Raw genomic sequence first — 17,108 nt, forward strand, 5'->3', positions numbered from 1 at the left:
TGGGCCTCCCAAGCACATAGATTATTGTTACTAGCAGGGTTAAACAAAACAACCAAGCCCTGAACGAGACTGTCGCTGAGACCTACCTCCACACCCACACACATACACCCATCCACGTTATGCCAGAGGATGGGCGTTCACATCTGGCCCACTTGGACAGCAACAATGAGGGATCACTGTTTTAAAATTTAGGGTGACAAATAAAAGAGCCCACATCCTCACAATCAGACCTGATCACTGCATGGGCCACTTGAGGACTCCATATCTCCCCATCGCACGGAGTGCTTTATATATGGAAGGTTACAACACTGATGGAATTTAGTCCTCAATGATGAGAGATGAGATAAGGGCCAGAGTGTTGAAGCGTATCGTGCCACTGGCTCTTATTGTGAGCCCTTTCACCTGCATGCTCCACATGGTGTGGGGGTGTCTTTTGCAGGACTACAATGTGCTGGCCTAACATTGCAACACCAATGCGGGGGCAGGACGAGGGTTACCTCTCGTTTGCATCAACGCCCATCATGTCTCTCAGCATTCCATGGCCTTAGCCCATATAGAGAAATGTTGTTGCTGGGAAACCCCTGTTGGTTTATGGAAACTGTAAGCCTTATCAGGAGTCTGAATGGGCAATCTCCATCAGCCTTTTAGAAACTGAAACATTAACTGCTGCACAGCACAACACAAGCGTGACACAGATGTCTATTCACACAGATGATCACGGATTAAAACCCATCTAGCTGCAGTGCCACCTAAGGCTATATAGTGCAGTCACTGAAAACGTGCAAATGTAGCCTACAGTAGGCCTAGGCTATATATTTTTTAATACTTAAGGTCAATAATGTGCAATAACACTTAGATTAAATATTAATATGACAAATAATATGTTGTAATGCACTTAACAAGTAATTATGAATTCTACAGGTAAGTAGATGATAGAGTCATAACTGTAGGTAACAGGTATTTGTAGCTGACGTTTGTTTAAAAACATAAAAATGACTCCAGTAGGCCTACAATAAAGCTCAGGAACATCTTATCTGTGTGTGCCCCCTGTCGGTCAATAATAGACTCTTCGTCTCTTAAATATATATTTTTAGACTAAACACATGAAGAAATATTGAAATATATTATAAATTACGTACAGCACATTGCAAACATTACATTCTATTTATCTAATTTATTTAATTGGAACTGTGAATCTTTACAGTAGACTGGATTACCAAACGATGAAAGGCTGATGTAACATGTAACGTTGCAATGGCACTTCGCGAAATGTCTTTTGAGCCATCAGACGTTCCGTAACCAGGTTTGCGCGCGGCAGATTCAACGTTTTGTAAACAGAAGGCGATGTGCTAATCTGTCCTGTTACGTAAAGTAGTTATTCTTTGCCTCTCTCATTGTGTAACACGAACAATTGCAGCGTTGTTTTGTGTTGCTGTGCTTATGGTTATTTTAAGAGGCATGGTCGACTATATTGGCAATGTTTGTAGAGTTAGTTAACCCATCTAACGCTAGCTATCTGTCTAGAGTTAGCTAATTTATTGTTAAGACAAGCTTAGTGACCAACTAACATCCCATTTGGACAAAGCAGTGCGGCAAAACATGTTTTAAGTGCTGTTCTTGTGTCTCGCTGGAGTACAGTCATAATCAGAGAATATGGTAAGTGGGCATTTTGCGTTATTTTATATCATTTGCATGAGGTTAAAGTTAGCATAGTTGGTAAAACCATAAAACCAGTCGTTACTTATTGCATCAACCCAGCTTGACCAGGACACGTTTAACGTTACATTAACAAAATCAAGCCGAAAGGAACCTGTAAAGTTGTAGTGGTGAACATTGTCTTACAGAGAAGAAGCTTAGCACCAAGTCAAGTTGCCAAAAGAAGAAGTGGTGATTCCGACGACGACGATGACTGGCATCCTGAGCAGGTATGTGTTGACGACAATTTAAACACGTGAACAAATATTGGCAAATTTTTTTTTTTGTTCTGTTGGACTAGCAGCACAGTTGCTTGCTATTCTTCACTAGATAATGACTGAGCAGAATGTAATGCCATTGCAGACAAGGAAAAGAAGAAAGGGAGATCCGGACTGCCGAGAGAACTTAATTTCCCCTTACAGAAAACCTCTCACACAGTTAACCAATCGACCAGTATGTGTGGACAGCGGTCAGCACGTAAGTTGCCCAAATGTTTTGTTTTGTATGATTTCTTCATGATAGGAGTCGTTGGTATTTGCACACTGCCCAGACAACAAACCTCAACATTTTGACTGCAGTCTCTCAATTGATCAAAAAACAACTTCCATCTCCACACATCCCAGATAGCAATTGACAACAATAACGTCTCAATTGACGTCTCAAACTCAAACAACTCCATCCAACAAACACAGACTGATGGTGCACATGGACACTTGGTATTTGTTGACATTTGTCGGGGGCAGCATACAGGCACCTTAACACAATACCTTACATGTGTTGTTGATTATTCCAGGAGGCCTTTATTCGCAGCATCCTTTCGAAGCCATTCAAAATTCCCATAGCCAACTACACAGGTACTTGCAATACACCTTCACTGTCCAGTTCAATTCAGTTCAGTCCAGGTCAGTGTGAATCTTCACCTGGTGTATTATCAGCATTGAGAGGTCATTCAGTGGCATCTTTGCAGGCGCTCTGGGAATACGAGCTCTGGGCCTGAAGCGGGCCGGTGTCAGGAAGGCTCTTCACGACCCGTTTGAGGTGGACGCACTGGTTCTTTATGAGCCACCGGTTGTGAGTGCCCATGACATGATCAAAGCTGACAAGTGAGTCATTGCTCTTCTCTGGTTGGTATCACTCATCTATGTTGTGTTCTGTCTTTGAGAGAGGTATGGAGAGAGAGGAGTGTCCTAAATGTAAGGACGTTTAATAGTGATGATGACAGTGGCCTAAGTTGTTATTTCATATGTGTGCTCTACAGAGACAAGCTTCCTGTTCATGTTGTTGTCGATCCAGTACTTGGCAAAGTACTTAGGCCTCATCAGCGAGAGGTAAACGTTTGACATTTAAGGCCAGTTTTCAGGACCTTTTCTGACGCATGTTGAATATAAACATATGCCGTTTTGCTTGATCTAACAGGGCGTCAAGTTCCTTTGGGACTGCGTGACAGGGAGGCGTATCCCTGACTCGTTCGGCTGCATCATGGCGGATGAGATGGGTCTGGGCAAGACTCTGCAGTGCATCACGCTCATGTGGACACTGTTGCGTCAAAGCCCAGACTGTAAGCCGGAGATAGACAAGGTCATCGTGGTCTCTCCCTCCAGCTTGGTGCGCAACTGGTACAACGAAGTCGGCAAATGGCTGGGAGGACGTGTCACGCCACTGGCTATTGACGGCGGCTCAAAAGAGGAGATTGATCGCAAGCTAGGTACGTCGCCAGCAAAGATTTGCAGACGGTGCTGTTGGCCGTTACTGGCCTCTAATGTGTTTTGTGTGTAAATGTGAGTTTTACTTTTACTTTGGTAGAGCGCTTCAACGCACAGCATGGCTTAAGGGTGCCTTCTCCGATCCTTATCATTTCGTACGAAACGTTCCGTCTGCACGCTGCAGTCCTGCACAAGGGGAAAGTCGGCCTGGTCATATGTGACGAGGTAGGCTAGTGTCCCCTGTGTACTGTACTGGATAAACATCTCCATACTTCAGTTCACTCCACCACATTAACATACTCAGCATATGTAAAGGGGGAAAAAAACGTGTGTTTTGTGTTTTCTTGTTCAATTAAGAAATCAAATTAAATCTAAATTTTGCATCATTGGTATAAATGATTTATATAGCCTGCACATGCTTAGCATCACCTGATTTATTGTTAGGGTCATCGACTGAAGAACTCAGACAACCAGACCTACCAGGCACTGAATGCCATGAATTCCCAGAGACGAGTGCTCATATCTGGCACTCCCATTCAGAACGACCTGCTGGAGTACTTCAGCCTGGTGCACTTTGTCAATGCCGGAATCCTTGGTAAGAAATCACTGTGTGTTTGAGTCTGGAGCTAGCTTTGGCAAATATTAGTGACCTTTGACCTTCCAGTTCTTTGCAGTCTCGTGCGTTGTTTCTCATGCATGTCCTGCTCCCTTGGCCCACTCAGGCACTGCGCAGGAATTTAAGAAGCGCTTTGAGCTTCCCATCCTGAAGGGCCGTGATGCAGACGCCAGTGATAAGGACAGGGCCACTGGAGAGGAGAAACTCAAAGAGCTCATTAGCATTGTGAACAGGTCAGTCTTCTCTCCTTCTGGCTGAATAAGGCTCTTTCCTGCTCAGTGAAGTACTGTATAGCGCGTTGTTTCTCCTCTGGAGCTATAGTGAACCCTCGATTTCAATAAAATGATATGTGTATGAGCCTGGGAAATATTCTTTTGTGTGTGTGTTTTTCAGATGCCTGATTAGAAGGACTTCAGACATACTCTCCAAGTATCTCCCAGTGAAGATCGAGCAGGTTGTCTGTTGCAGGTAGGACTGGTGTTCATTGCAAATTCTAATTCATTCGGAAAAGAATATACCTTTGAATGTATGGTACAAGTTGAATGTATGGTACAAGTTACATCTACTTAAAAGAGCCGAAGCAAAACATTTTGCTATATAGTCATACGCGGGGGAGTGACCGTGACGTGACGCTTGCCATTTGATTGGATTGTGTTTTTAACACTGGCCGTGTCCTGTGCACCTGTAGACTCACCCCTCTGCAGAGTGAGCTGTACAAGCGCTTCCTGCGGCAGGCCAAGCCTGTGGAGAGCCTTCAGGGGGGCAAGATCAGCGTCTCCTCCCTCTCCTCCATCACCTCGCTCAAGAAACTCTGCAACCGTGAGTGCCCAACACTTCCAACACACTTCCTTCCTTCCTCACTCACTCACTCACTCACTCAGTGTTTGTCCAACACACTTCCTTCCTCACTCACTCACTCACTCACTCACTCACTCACTCACTCACTCACTCACTCACTCACTCACTCACTCACTCACTCACTCACTCACTCACTGTTTATCCAACACACTTCCTTCCTCACTCACTCACTCACTCACTCACTCACTGTTTGTCCAACACACTTCCTTCCTCACTCACTCACTCACTCACTCACTCACTGTTTGTCCAACACACTTCCTTCCTCACTCACTCACTCTCACTCACTCACTCACTGTTTGTCCAACACACTTCCTTCCTCACTCACTCACTCACTCACTGTTTGTCCAACACACTTCCTTCCTCACTCACTCACTCACTCACTCACTCATTCACTGTTTGTCTATCTATTTATAATATGCATGTGGTTCATTTTGGACTAGTGATCAGGCCAACGGAACATACCTAGGTGTATTTTTCCCCTCTGTTGTTCTTAGATCCTTCTCTCATCTATGACAAGTGTGTGGAGGGAGAGGAGGGCTTTGAGGGGGCTCTGGATCTCTTCCCGTCTGGCTACACCACAAAGGCTGTGGAGCCACAGCTCTCTGGTAAAGCTTTTTGCAGCTTTGGCCTTCTTGGCGAACATGAGTTTTTAATGTCATGGTTAAAACAGTCTGGCTTACGGCTGCTGCAGTCTGTTGTAGGTCCTAGTAGCAGTGATCCAGCTGATGTTTGAGATTTTGTTGAAAATTCCTGAGTGCAAGAATTGTTTACTTTGTGAAATTATCTGTGGCTTTTAGTTATTTTTTAAACAGGCCTTTTGTGCACTGTCCATAACAAATGTTTAAATACTGATTATATAATTGTTTTTGTTTCGCAGGGAAAATGCTGGTGCTGGATTATATACTCGCTATGACAAAAAGTACAACAAGCGATAAAGTGGTACTGGTCTCCAACTACACCCAAACTCTGGATCTTTTCGAGAAGTTGTGTCGAACTCGAAGGTGGGAGAAATTCACACCTGCCTCATGGCTACTCTTCAGACTTTTCTTTTGACATTTTTTGTCGGTCGGTTGCTTTGTACATCAGCAGTGAAAACATTTCTTTGTACTTTAGATATCTCTATGTTCGCCTGGACGGAACAATGTCCATCAAGAAACGGGCAAAGATAGTGGAGAGGTTCAACAGTCCTTCTGTAAGTGTCTTGACCATCCTTTCTGCCATGCCTGAATGAAGTAAGAGTAAAAGCCTTTCCTCTTTAAGTCCGTCATCCACTCACATCTCCCCCTCTCTCTCAGAACCCCGAGTTCATCTTCATGCTGAGCAGTAAGGCAGGAGGGTGTGGCCTCAACCTGATTGGAGCCAATCGGCTGGTGATGTTCGACCCCGACTGGAATCCAGCCAATGACGAGCAGGCCATGGCCCGTGTGTGGAGGGATGGGCAGAAGAAGACCTGCTTCATCTACAGGCTGCTTTCTGTGAGTTAAAAACCTTTATTAAAACTCTGACGATCCTTTATTTAATATATAGGCAGTATACTGGTCTGTGTTTTTCTGTCTATTTAATAAGTGTGTGTGTGTGTGTGTGTGTGTGTGTGTGCGCACAGACGGGTACTATTGAGGAGAAGATCCTGCAGAGGCAAGCCCATAAGAAGGCCCTTAGCAGCTGTGTGGTGGATGAGGAGCAGGACGTGGAGAGACACTTCTCCCTTGGAGAGCTGCGAGAGCTCTTCTCCCTCAACGAGGAGACCACCAGCGACACGCATGACCGGTAGGGATCTGTTATTGTCACGATTTAAAGTAATAATTTAAAATGCTTTTTGTGTTTATTACTTGGCCACTTAAGGTGTAAGAGTCACCTTAGAAATATGACATTAGTGGTTTACTGTGGTTATCTGTTGTCTTATCACTGGATGATCTTGAACAGTCAAAACAGTCCCTTGAACATTACAATAACAGAAAAGGCACATCTGCAATGGCATTTTGCCTTTAAATGACTCACAAATATCTGATTTCAGTGGTCCCCATTCCTTTTCTACCACATATTTTAAGTGAGCAAAACAACATTACAATCAAATGATGTACACACATGACCATTTAATTCTTTCAAATGTATTTAGGTAAATTCCTTGAAGACCTCTCGGTCATTTATCCTGGTGCATTATTAGGGAGTTATCCCTTGACTCACGGCCGAGTTTTACTGAGCAATGATCTGGTCATCTCCTCAGGTTCCGCTGCAAGCGCTGCGTGAACGGGCGCCAGGTGCGGCCGCCCCCGGAGGAGGCCGACTGCACCAGTGACCTGTCCCTCTGGCAGCACTGCTCGGACAAGAAGGGCCTGAAGGACCCCATGCTCTCGGCCGCCTGGGACGCGGCCGTCTCGTTTGCCTTCCACCAGCGCTCTCACGAGGACCAGAGAGGAGTGGTGTGACCCACTTACTGTGAGAGACCGAGGTTAAACCACAAACCCCAGTGCTCTCAGAGAGAGGAATCTGTAAACTCCTATCGACTGTTGGAGGGACACTAAGTGCATTATGGGCAATGCGGTTGTTCAGGAGAAGCAGGGCCATGCCTCAGCCAGAACAAAAGTGAGCCCAGAAGAGATAGCAACACAAATGGATTACTTATACTGTGTTACACCAACCTCAGTATGTATAAATTCCAAACCACAAATGTTTCCAAGGCTGCTGGCGCCTCAGAAATTGACTTGAGGTTTTGAGATGTACTAAAGTTACTTGTTATGTGTATGTACATTAGTTTTTTTGTTTTTCAGCTACTTTTTTGTGTATTTATTGTGTGAGTGCTCAGCACTCACATGTGTCTTTCTGTAAATATTTCATTGTTAAATACATATACATATTAAAAACTTTACTGTGACAATTAGAGTAGTTCTGGATATGTTGAATTATTTACAATCAAATGTTTTGCTATTTGTTGTTTTACCAATTGAATTTTAAACAAAGCAGTACGAGAAAATCATTGTGGGTGCACAAAACGTCAGCTTGACCTTTTACACTGCAAACTGCATGAACTTTGTAATGGGTTAATTTGCAATCAGCACTGGAATGCGACTCTGGGCAAAAAACACACAACATCCAAATTCTTAGGACTCCAATAACTAAATGATGCACTGATCTTCCATAAATGACAATCCAAGTAAAAATGATTTATTCATTTTTTTTCCTTTTTTTCAAACACATACAAAAAATTAGATGCTGAAAATGTGCACCGTTCCAACTTCCACGTCTGCTGTAGACTTGGTTTGGCCACAGCACACAGCAGCCCTGGTTACATCATACTAACGTGGTCTGCCATGGTGGACCTAGAGTCCCAGCTGTCTGTGAGTATGTGGCAGAAGGGAATGAGAGGCCTCAGCGCGCTCTCCTTCACATCCTGATCCCGGTCCAATGGGTTTAACCGCAGGTCCAGAATCAGCCTTGAACTGGGGTGGTGCGACCTCTTGTGTAAACTCAGCAAGGTGCTGAACTCGAGCAGGTCAGCAGGCAAGATGTAATTTGAGCTGTGTAAAAAACATAAAAACACTCAGCATCAATAGGAAACTCAAAGAAAAGACATGGCACCATGTGTGTGTAAAAAATGTTCTCTAAGTAAAAATCAAATAATTATAATTATTATAATACGATTGACAATAATGTTTTTATTACCTGAGATCCAGTTTCAGTATACTGCTTGGAGAGTTTCCTGAGAATAGTTCTGCTAAATCTTTCACACTTTTTGCTGTTGGACAAAAACATCTTTGTAATTTATTGTATTCCTGACATTAAGTGATTCTGGTCAGGATCAAGTAGGGACAGACATCTTACCCAGTCGATTTTGCGGCAGTGCAAGAGAGTGTAGAGAGCACAGTCCCTTGAGTGTCCTCACAAAGGGCACAAGGAAGTCTTCATTCGTAGTGCATTTGTCAAGAAGCTGACAGTCTTTCAAGCATATATCTGTGGTTATGAACACACATTAGGTAAAATGTTATCATCAGCAATAAAGTAGTTTAATTTGTTACTCCCGTTTTCCCAATTTGTTACTTCTTTTAGCCAAAACTTACCTTCCAGCAAAGAGTTCTCCAAGAGATGAAGAATTTCACAATGAGAGCTGGCCAAATTGATGTCATCCAACGTAAGTGACGTCAATTTTTTATTTGACTCTAAAAAATGAGAATGCACAAAACATAACTTAATTAAGATTTGTAGTATTCAAGATGGCTGGCTACACCAAGATTCGTGGCTTGATTTACCAATCCAGTATGTGTCAACTGTCACATTAAAAAGTGGGAAAGTATAGATCATTACTTAGACTTGGCAAGAATAGCATGTAGTAAAATACTATCGGTGAAAGATCCTTCTCATAAGTCAGTCATTGCACTGAGAAGGGTCTTAAAGATCTTAGTCATCAGGTCAGGAACTTGGTCATAGCAGTATTAAAGGTAGAGTCTGCCATACTGGAGAAAAGGTTTTTGATATGAGCTCAATGGACGATCAAATTACACCCTTTTCTTCCATGCTCTTGAAGCGTTGTGTTGACTGGCTTGAATTGTAAAAAGTTTTTTCCAAGGCACCATGTTTCATCTATTTACATAAAGACTACAGACACCAGCTATTTGTTAACACAGACACACAACAAATAGCTAGATGATTGAAGAGCAGTTCACTGAAATTGATTGATTTTAGAGTACTGAATTGAAGGTTCATAGTTCAGACAAGCTTACCTGCCAGTGTACTGAGTATAGGTGAAGCTGGGTGGATCCCTGACACATGGAGACTGCAGAGATTTGGTGTTTGTCTCAGCGTAGTCAGAAGGCCCTCCATATCTACCTGAACTTTTCCATGGGAAGATTTCACTGACAGCTTCTCCAATAAAAACACTGTGAAATGGACAGAGATACCCTCTTCAGATCAAAAGTAAAGTTCTTTAAGGACAGTTAAATTTTCTACCAAGACCAATATCTTGAATATCCATCAGTTAAGAAAGTTGGTCCTTTAAAGTGAAACAAAACTGTTCTCAAAGAAAGTTTGTAATTGTCTGATACAGGGGGTCAGGATTTGACTGATAAGCTTCGCCGATTAGCAAGGCACTTCCTCGTCGCCATTTTCCAGAAATACATCATGTCCGGTGCCGTTTTCTCTGCGTTTTCCTCATGTTGATTGGTGGCTGTTCCACTCTCAGCTCATGCACGAGCTCTCCTTCTGTACCTTACGTCAATCAGTAACCTGGCACTTAATTGGCTAAGTAAAACGGCACCGGAAACAAGCCCCTTGAAACGCCATGTTGAAGCTTGAAAAAATCGTTCAATTTTGGCAATTTTCACTAGCCTAGCATTCCCATTGAAATGAATGGGGGCGGGACTTGTTCACTTTCTCCAGTTCTTATAATACCTCCATGGTCTGATACAATGTAATCAATAACGAGCCCATAAAACATACACAACCAGAACCTTGCTTCCATAAAGTCTACTTTTTAACCTTTCGTAACCTAACTATATGCATTACTATACCTTTAGGTTCTAGTGGCTTCAGTGCTCTCATAGGTATGAGTTTGTTGCATGAGCCTGGTGCTGGAGGGAAGACGTCCAGAGCGAGAGACCTAAGAGAAGGGCAGGCCTCCAAAACGGCATCAACAGGCGTGTGGTCGTTAACCGCCATGGAAAGATCTCTGAGGAGGCAGCCAGGCTTGCTGCACAACACCTGGAGAGAATTCACCAACACCTGCAGATCGGAGTCCTTAAACAGTCCTGAAAAACAAACACCAGAGTTATCAACAAGACTTGATAAGTCTATCACCATCAGACTAAGACATTTGTCAATATAATCAATTGCATAAATTACAAGAATATTTTCGGGGCTAATTCAATTTGACAGTGAAGAGTGAAAGCACTTGGATGTGGCACAGATGCTGCCACTTGTGCCACAGATTCCCTATCAATGAATGATTCTACAAATATTCGAACAGAATGACACTTTGTTTCTATGGTTGTGAACACTTTCATAAATGCACATACTCTCATTGTGAAGATGAAGGGTATGCAGACAGCGCCAGAAGGGCAGGGATGGTGACACCACGTTGATGATTTCAAAGGGGGTCACTTGCATGTCAAGTGAGTCTATCTGTCCTTTTGGGCATATGGGACCACACTTGGGCAGAAATGTGTCACAAGGGAATTCTGTGGGCATGTCCCAGAGCCAAGTAATCCTCCGACGCTTACATGCCACCTCCTCTGTGCCAGAGCCACTGCGCAGAGTGCCAGTGGCGCTTGCGTCTAAACCACGGGACTGTGTGACCTGGATGCTGGAGGAGGGGCCTGGCATCTCACCGGACTCCTGGCTTAAATGGAGTGGTCCCACTCCATCAGGTCTTCTACACCTGGTGGTAATCCAGTTCTGAAGATCCAGACCATAGCAACGTCCCATCTCCACGTCCTTCACAGAGCCGTGGTCAAGGAGGCGATGGAGGATGTACAGCAGGTCTTTCTCCACTCCTGTCCATGGACTCCAGCGATCGAGCAGCTTGAGACACCCTGCTCCTCTCTCCAGCTCAGATAAGATGGGCTTAAGCTCCGCAGAAGCTAGCCGGCACACCTTCCTGGACACGACTGACAGAGTCTGGACATAGGAGACGGTCATGGAGAGGACAGTCTGCTCACTGAGGTTTGACAGGTATTTTTTGTCCCCTCTGTTGTGTGTGTACAGGGCTACATGGAAAAGCCTCTCTAGGGATTTCTGCTTCCAGTCACAATAAGGCTGAGAAACCTAAAGTGAGAAAACCAAAATAAAAATGTAAAAGTAATTCACCAGTTTAATCAAAATGCTGTTAGGGCGACTGTGGCTGATGGTAACATTTTACTAACATACCATTGGTCTGCAACGCCAGGTCTTGACCAGATCTTTGAATATAAATTCCCACATAAATGACGTGGAAATTCCTTGGAGAGAAGAAAATGTAAGATCACAGGCACTTTAATGTCAATGACAGTAACGTTAACATCTGTTGTAGTTCTAAATTAACAAATGATAGCAGCTAATAAACAATCACCTTTGCGTTGAACTGCTGACTCAATTCTGTCGAGGTAAACGATGTTCAGATGAGGAAGAATGTCTTTAAGAAGGCTGGCTGGTAAATCTAGATAGAATTGAGTGCAAAACAAGTATTAAAATGGTGTTGAAATCCTCTTGTTATGTCACTGTCGAAGCGGTAGTTAACTAAGTTATGTGATACACACAGTAGCTTACATTGACACTTACCAGAAATCCTTTCCTCAAGAACAGACATATGCTGGCAAACAAGTTTGATACATGTTTGAACCAGGCTTTCAACAGCTGCAGATTTTCCACTTGTTTCCACTTTAGCCATTGTGAAGCCAATTTCCAGAGAGCTTACTAGTCCAACCTAGCCTATTCATTCGGCGATTCTCGCTAGCCAACAGTTAGCTAACCAGTTTAGAAAGACCTAGCTAAACCATTTTTCTCTGCCCTAATAAACTGATGTAGTTGGCAAGAAGTTTATGTTCTTTCGACTTTGTCCACTCCATGGTGAGACACAAGACTCCTAATAAATGCTATCAAACCCTTTAGAATTGCAATCAGTCAGACTTGACTTGGGGTAGCAGCTAGTCTTTCCAAACCATAGCTCGTACACATCGGCGCACATGCAACTGTCTACGTCATCCAGAGCCGACGGAAATGGCTGTGCTCATGGCAGTTTTAGTAATTTTGCAGTTAGGTAAATGACTTCTACAAGCCATACAGTAGGATTATTTTACATTGACCTATTACTGTCAAACCCGTGACCATTGCTCTGCTAGTGTTGTGTGCAATATGAGCAAATACGTGCTCCCGGTGTCAGTGTTTGGTACGGCGTTTGGCGGTGCGATCCTCCTTCAGTAAGTAAACAATATCAACCTGATTCTGACGGTCACCTTATGCTGCAGATGAACTGGTAGAACATGTCAGTTTTAACCAGTTGAAGTCGTGTGTTTTTACATATAGTTTTGGTTGAGAGAAATTACTTCACAGACATGGGATGTGAAAGGTGACTTTTAAATTCTTCTTAAGGAATTATGTTACTGGAGGTACATGTCCATCTAAAGCCAAGATCCCTGGGAAGACCGTTGTCATCACAGGTGCTAACACAGGAATTGGCAAGGAGACTGCCCGGGAGTTGGCCAGGAGAGGTGTGTTGTTTGACATAGCAAAGACGTTGCAGTGGTGCCTCCTTCAAGTTGAACCCATAGGCTGGCTGTCCCATATGTTGAATAATGTCTCCAAAACTTCTCCTTTTGGTGTTATATATTTGTATGTCTTTCTTTCTTTCTTTCTTTCTTTCTTTCTTTCTTTCTTTCTTTCTTTCTTTCTTTCTTTCTTTCTTTCCTTCCCCAAGGGACAATTTGCATAGTGACCTCTAAGGTTGCAGAGACCCATACAGATGGGAGTCCTCCTCCTACCCACTGTGTGTAAGCAAGCAAGGCCTCTAGATCGCTTTTAGTGATAACACTAGTGACTAGTGGTACCCTGCATGCACTACAGGGGAAATAGTTTGGGTTCTTTGTGGATCACAGACCACTTGGAGGTGCAAATAATATCAGATTTTTGGTTGATTTGACCATCAGTTAACTTCGAAAACGGACACTTTACTTTGGATAGACAATAGAAAAACATCATAGGGGTGATTAACATAAAACAATCAAGGCTGGAGTCACTCAACATTTGACACCGCTGATATGTAGTATTCTAAACATGTCAAATAGCCCTTTATATTTACCAAACTGACCGCCAAGGAGCCAGAAGTGAACACACATGGGTAGCTATAAAAACTGTGCTTTCATTATCCATCATTATTTCATTATATATCATTATTATTATAAGTAAACATGACAAAATGCTTTTAGAACCCTTGAGCCAGCTCCTTACTATGTGGTGCAATGGCGATGCAGCGTTTGCACCTCCAACACCATGGCCTACCTGGTTACCTCCCAAAAACGCCCTCAAACGTCTATATGTTTGTGTGAAAGAATTGATTTGGCTCCAGTTGATCAAGGACCTTGGTTTTCTCGAGTAGCCACTCAGTATCACTTCAATTGTATTGACCTGTAGTCAAAGTTAGAAACCTGAAAAACCAAACACTAGCCTACAGATAAGGAAAACAGCTGGACTGAAAGTCTCTCCACGCCTTCTCACTAAGAACACAAGACATAAGTTTGCAGACTTACGTTGCAGCTCTGTCTTGTGTTGTCCCTTACACCCTTGAGCTTGTCAGTTTTTCCCAGAGTTAACGCATGGTTGCCTGTGACACAGTGGGTAGGACCCTTGGCTGCACCTGTCGAAGGGTATACAACCTTATAAACCCCGTAAGGGGAGGGAAATTAATATTAATCAAAGATTCCAGAACAGAGCTCTGTTCTAGAATCTTTTAACCGGTTCAACCTGCAGGGGGCATCACAACATCAAAACTTCATAAAATCAACAGTACAAGAAGGTAAAAAAGGCAGTTTAGGATTTAACATTAATATCTATATTGATATTGCCATATCAACTTAACTTGTAAACAGGTGGCAGGATTATTATGGGATGTCGTGACATGGAGAAGTGTGAAGCAGCGGCTCGTGAAATCAGAGGAAAGACACTGAACAAACATGTGTATGCCAGGCACATTGACCTCGCCTCCATCAAATCTATAAAGGCTTTTGTCCAAAAGATCAAGGAGGGTGAGAAGTTTGCTGATAACTTAACACACCATGAGTGATTCATGTAATGTTTGTGATTCATATACAGTTGTGGCCAAAAATGTTTGGCAGTAAGACAATTTTTGTGTGGGCAAACTTTGCAGCTTCAATTTATTTTGGTGGCAATTCACATTATTAAATGCTAATTATTGTACAGAGTGATCCGATGCATATCACCAGTAATGCATTGCAAATAACTCATAATTGTTCATCAATATATTATGTGAAATGAGAAAAAAGTAGTACTGACGCAGCAACGTTCGTAAAACACAACATTATTGTCTTTGCAAAAACATTTGCCTTCAACTGTATTGTTGCTATTTTTAATCTGTCTGTGTTTGTTGTCTTTTTTTTAAAAGAGGAGGAACGTGTGGATGTGTTAATAAACAATGCTGGAGTAATGCGCTGTCCGGCGTGGAAGACCGAGGATGGATTTGACATGCAGTTTGGGGTCAACTATCTCGGTGAGATGGTTGGTGAATTTGGTCATTATTGGCGAGCATGCATTTTATTTCTCACACTGAAGTATAAATATGTACAAACATAAATATATGCATATGCTCCATGTCTTTCATAGGTCACTTCTTGTTGACCAGTCTCCTACTGGATAAGCTGAAAGCCTCCACCCCTAGCAGGATCATTAACCTCTCATCTGTGGCTCATGTCACTGGGGAGGTGGACTTCGATGACCTGAACTGGGACCGCCGAACTTTTGACACGAGGAAAGCATACAGCCAGAGCAAACTTGCTATTGTTCTCTTCACACGAGAGCTTGCTAAAAGATTAGAGGGTATGTGTTAGGGCTGTGAAATTAAGCAAATTTATCTATGAATAATCAATTATGACTTCCAACGATTATGAAAGCAACATTATCTAAATATTACAATATTATATTATTATTTTGCTGCATTTTGTTTTGCAACAATGCTCTTGTTTGGTCTTGAGTTATAAATCCAGTGTGCACCCGTTTGTTTTGCCGTGTAGCTAGCTATTGTATACATTAACGTGTTTTGTCATTTGCTTCTTCAATATATATATTTTAGAGGGAACAGATAAACAACAGTTGTGTTCTTTTCCATTATTTTGTGTAGGTACTGGTGTTACTGTAAATGCCTTACATCCAGGAGTAGTAGGCACAGACTTGGGAAGACACACTGGCCTGCACCAGTCACAGCTTTCCAGCACAGTGCTTTGTGAGTAAGCGGGGAAATGTGTGTAAAGAAGGGGAATATAGCATATTTTATACATAACATAACGGACATACTGTATGAGTATGTGTAGTCATTTCATCATATTGCATTTGTTTTTGTGTGTGCAGCACCGTTTTTCTACTTGTTTGTGAAGTCTCCCACACTTGGGGCTCAGTCCAGTGTCTACCTGGCTGTTGCTAAGGAGCTGGAGGGTATTTCTGGCCGTTACTATGATGTGATGACTGAGAAGGATCCGGCCCCACAGGCACTTGATGAGAGAATGTCTGAGCGACTGTGGAATGCCAGTGTTGCACTGCTGGGACTCGATGGACAAACAGTCTCACATGCACATCCTACGTCTCCGAGTGCCATAGCAACAGTGTCTCCTGAACTCACTGGGAATCCAGTCCTTACCCCCACGACCACTGAGCCAGTCAAATCAATATCGTAACTTGTTTGGACATGCCTTAATCCAGTTTGAACTCAGGAGCATTCTCGCATTGTGGAAATATACTACACATATTACACCAAAATAAATATGGTCTTTGTCATCACTATATGTTAACTCTAAATCAAACTCTCCATAAGGGTATACTATAGGTGCAGTCTGTCATTCAAATCAAATACACTTTTTGGTCAAATTCAGGGTATTCGTCTTCTCTTAGATGAATATGTAAATCAATGTGATATCCTGGATGTTAAAATCAACATTTTGCCAGGCTTTAGGGAAATTGTGGGGTTTTTTTTACCATCTTACCAAACTGCACAGAAAATATTTTCTCCTGGAATGTCTTAATTATGACAGCTGTTGCTGAAATGTGACATGCTGAATCACTGCCAGTCTTTTCATGCACACACCACTTATTACAATTCCACCCATAGGGGTCACGGCAACGTATATTTCCAGAGCCGTATACGGTATATCCTGCATATTTCAGTATCTGCTTGAAGCCCTATGATCATTGTTTGTGGTTTAGGTGCTCCAAACACTCTCAAACCCACACACTCATGCACATACATTCACACTCACACAAGTAAACAAATGCACGTAGACAAATACTCAAGTGCACAAACACACCTAAACAGGGAATTGCCTTATTCAAGCACTACATACTAAACTCACACACATAGGCACACACAAGTAAACACAGACTGGCAAAAATAAAGACATACCACTGCATAATGGCGGTAGTATACTTCTGCATTGCAGACTGACGTTCATTTGGAAGTCAAAGAATACTTTGTCCATTGTTACAGGCCTGTCTTAATGAGGTACTGCATACCTTGTTGACCTTTTCTGGACAATGTGAGGATGTGGTAACAT

General features: G+C 42.7%; 3 protein-coding genes across 4 annotated transcripts; 2 read left to right on the forward strand and 1 right to left on the reverse strand.

Annotated features, from left to right (window-relative positions):
• The first annotated feature begins 1,279 nt into the window (after positions 1-1,279).
• On the forward strand, positions 1,280-7,747 carry rad54l (RAD54 like). Its single transcript, XM_062555627.1, has 18 exons — positions 1,280-1,656; positions 1,845-1,925; positions 2,059-2,172; positions 2,489-2,549; positions 2,663-2,798; positions 2,954-3,023; positions 3,112-3,400; positions 3,499-3,623; positions 3,843-3,993; positions 4,121-4,247; positions 4,408-4,482; positions 4,703-4,833; positions 5,367-5,477; positions 5,750-5,873; positions 5,986-6,064; positions 6,168-6,347; positions 6,476-6,639; positions 7,097-7,747. Exons 1-18 carry the CDS (start codon positions 1,654-1,656, stop codon positions 7,296-7,298), a joined length of 2,223 nt encoding a protein of 740 aa, XP_062411611.1. The 5' UTR covers positions 1,280-1,653; the 3' UTR covers positions 7,299-7,747.
• Positions 7,748-8,012: 265 nt separating this feature from the next.
• lrrc41 (leucine rich repeat containing 41) lies at positions 8,013-12,537 on the reverse strand. The gene is made up of 10 exons (XM_062555629.1): positions 12,118-12,537; positions 11,909-11,995; positions 11,728-11,798; positions 10,878-11,625; positions 10,374-10,610; positions 9,588-9,743; positions 8,928-9,026; positions 8,692-8,820; positions 8,533-8,605; positions 8,013-8,387 (listed from the first exon to the last, which is right to left on the reverse strand). Exons 1-10 carry the CDS (start codon positions 12,224-12,226, stop codon positions 8,156-8,158), a joined length of 1,941 nt encoding a protein of 646 aa, XP_062411613.1. The 5' UTR covers positions 12,227-12,537; the 3' UTR covers positions 8,013-8,155.
• Positions 12,538-12,549: 12 nt separating this feature from the next.
• On the forward strand, positions 12,550-16,386 carry LOC134101816 (retinol dehydrogenase 13-like). 2 transcript variants are annotated; one of them, XM_062555630.1, is made up of 7 exons: positions 12,550-12,755; positions 12,928-13,046; positions 14,421-14,576; positions 14,954-15,058; positions 15,172-15,384; positions 15,686-15,787; positions 15,913-16,384. In XM_062555630.1, the coding sequence occupies exons 1-7, from the start codon at positions 12,691-12,693 to the stop codon at positions 16,233-16,235; spliced, it is 1,083 nt and encodes a 360-aa protein (XP_062411614.1). In that variant the 5' UTR covers positions 12,550-12,690; the 3' UTR covers positions 16,236-16,384. The 2 variants fall into 2 exon arrangements, with proteins under 2 accessions (XP_062411614.1, XP_062411615.1); XM_062555631.1 differs by lacking the exon at positions 14,421-14,576 and having other exon boundaries at positions 15,913-16,386.
• The last annotated feature ends 722 nt before the right edge of the window (positions 16,387-17,108 follow it).

This window comes from Sardina pilchardus, chromosome 15, assembly GCF_963854185.1.
Source record: "Sardina pilchardus chromosome 15, fSarPil1.1, whole genome shotgun sequence".
NCBI lineage: Eukaryota > Metazoa > Chordata > Actinopteri > Clupeiformes > Clupeidae > Sardina > Sardina pilchardus.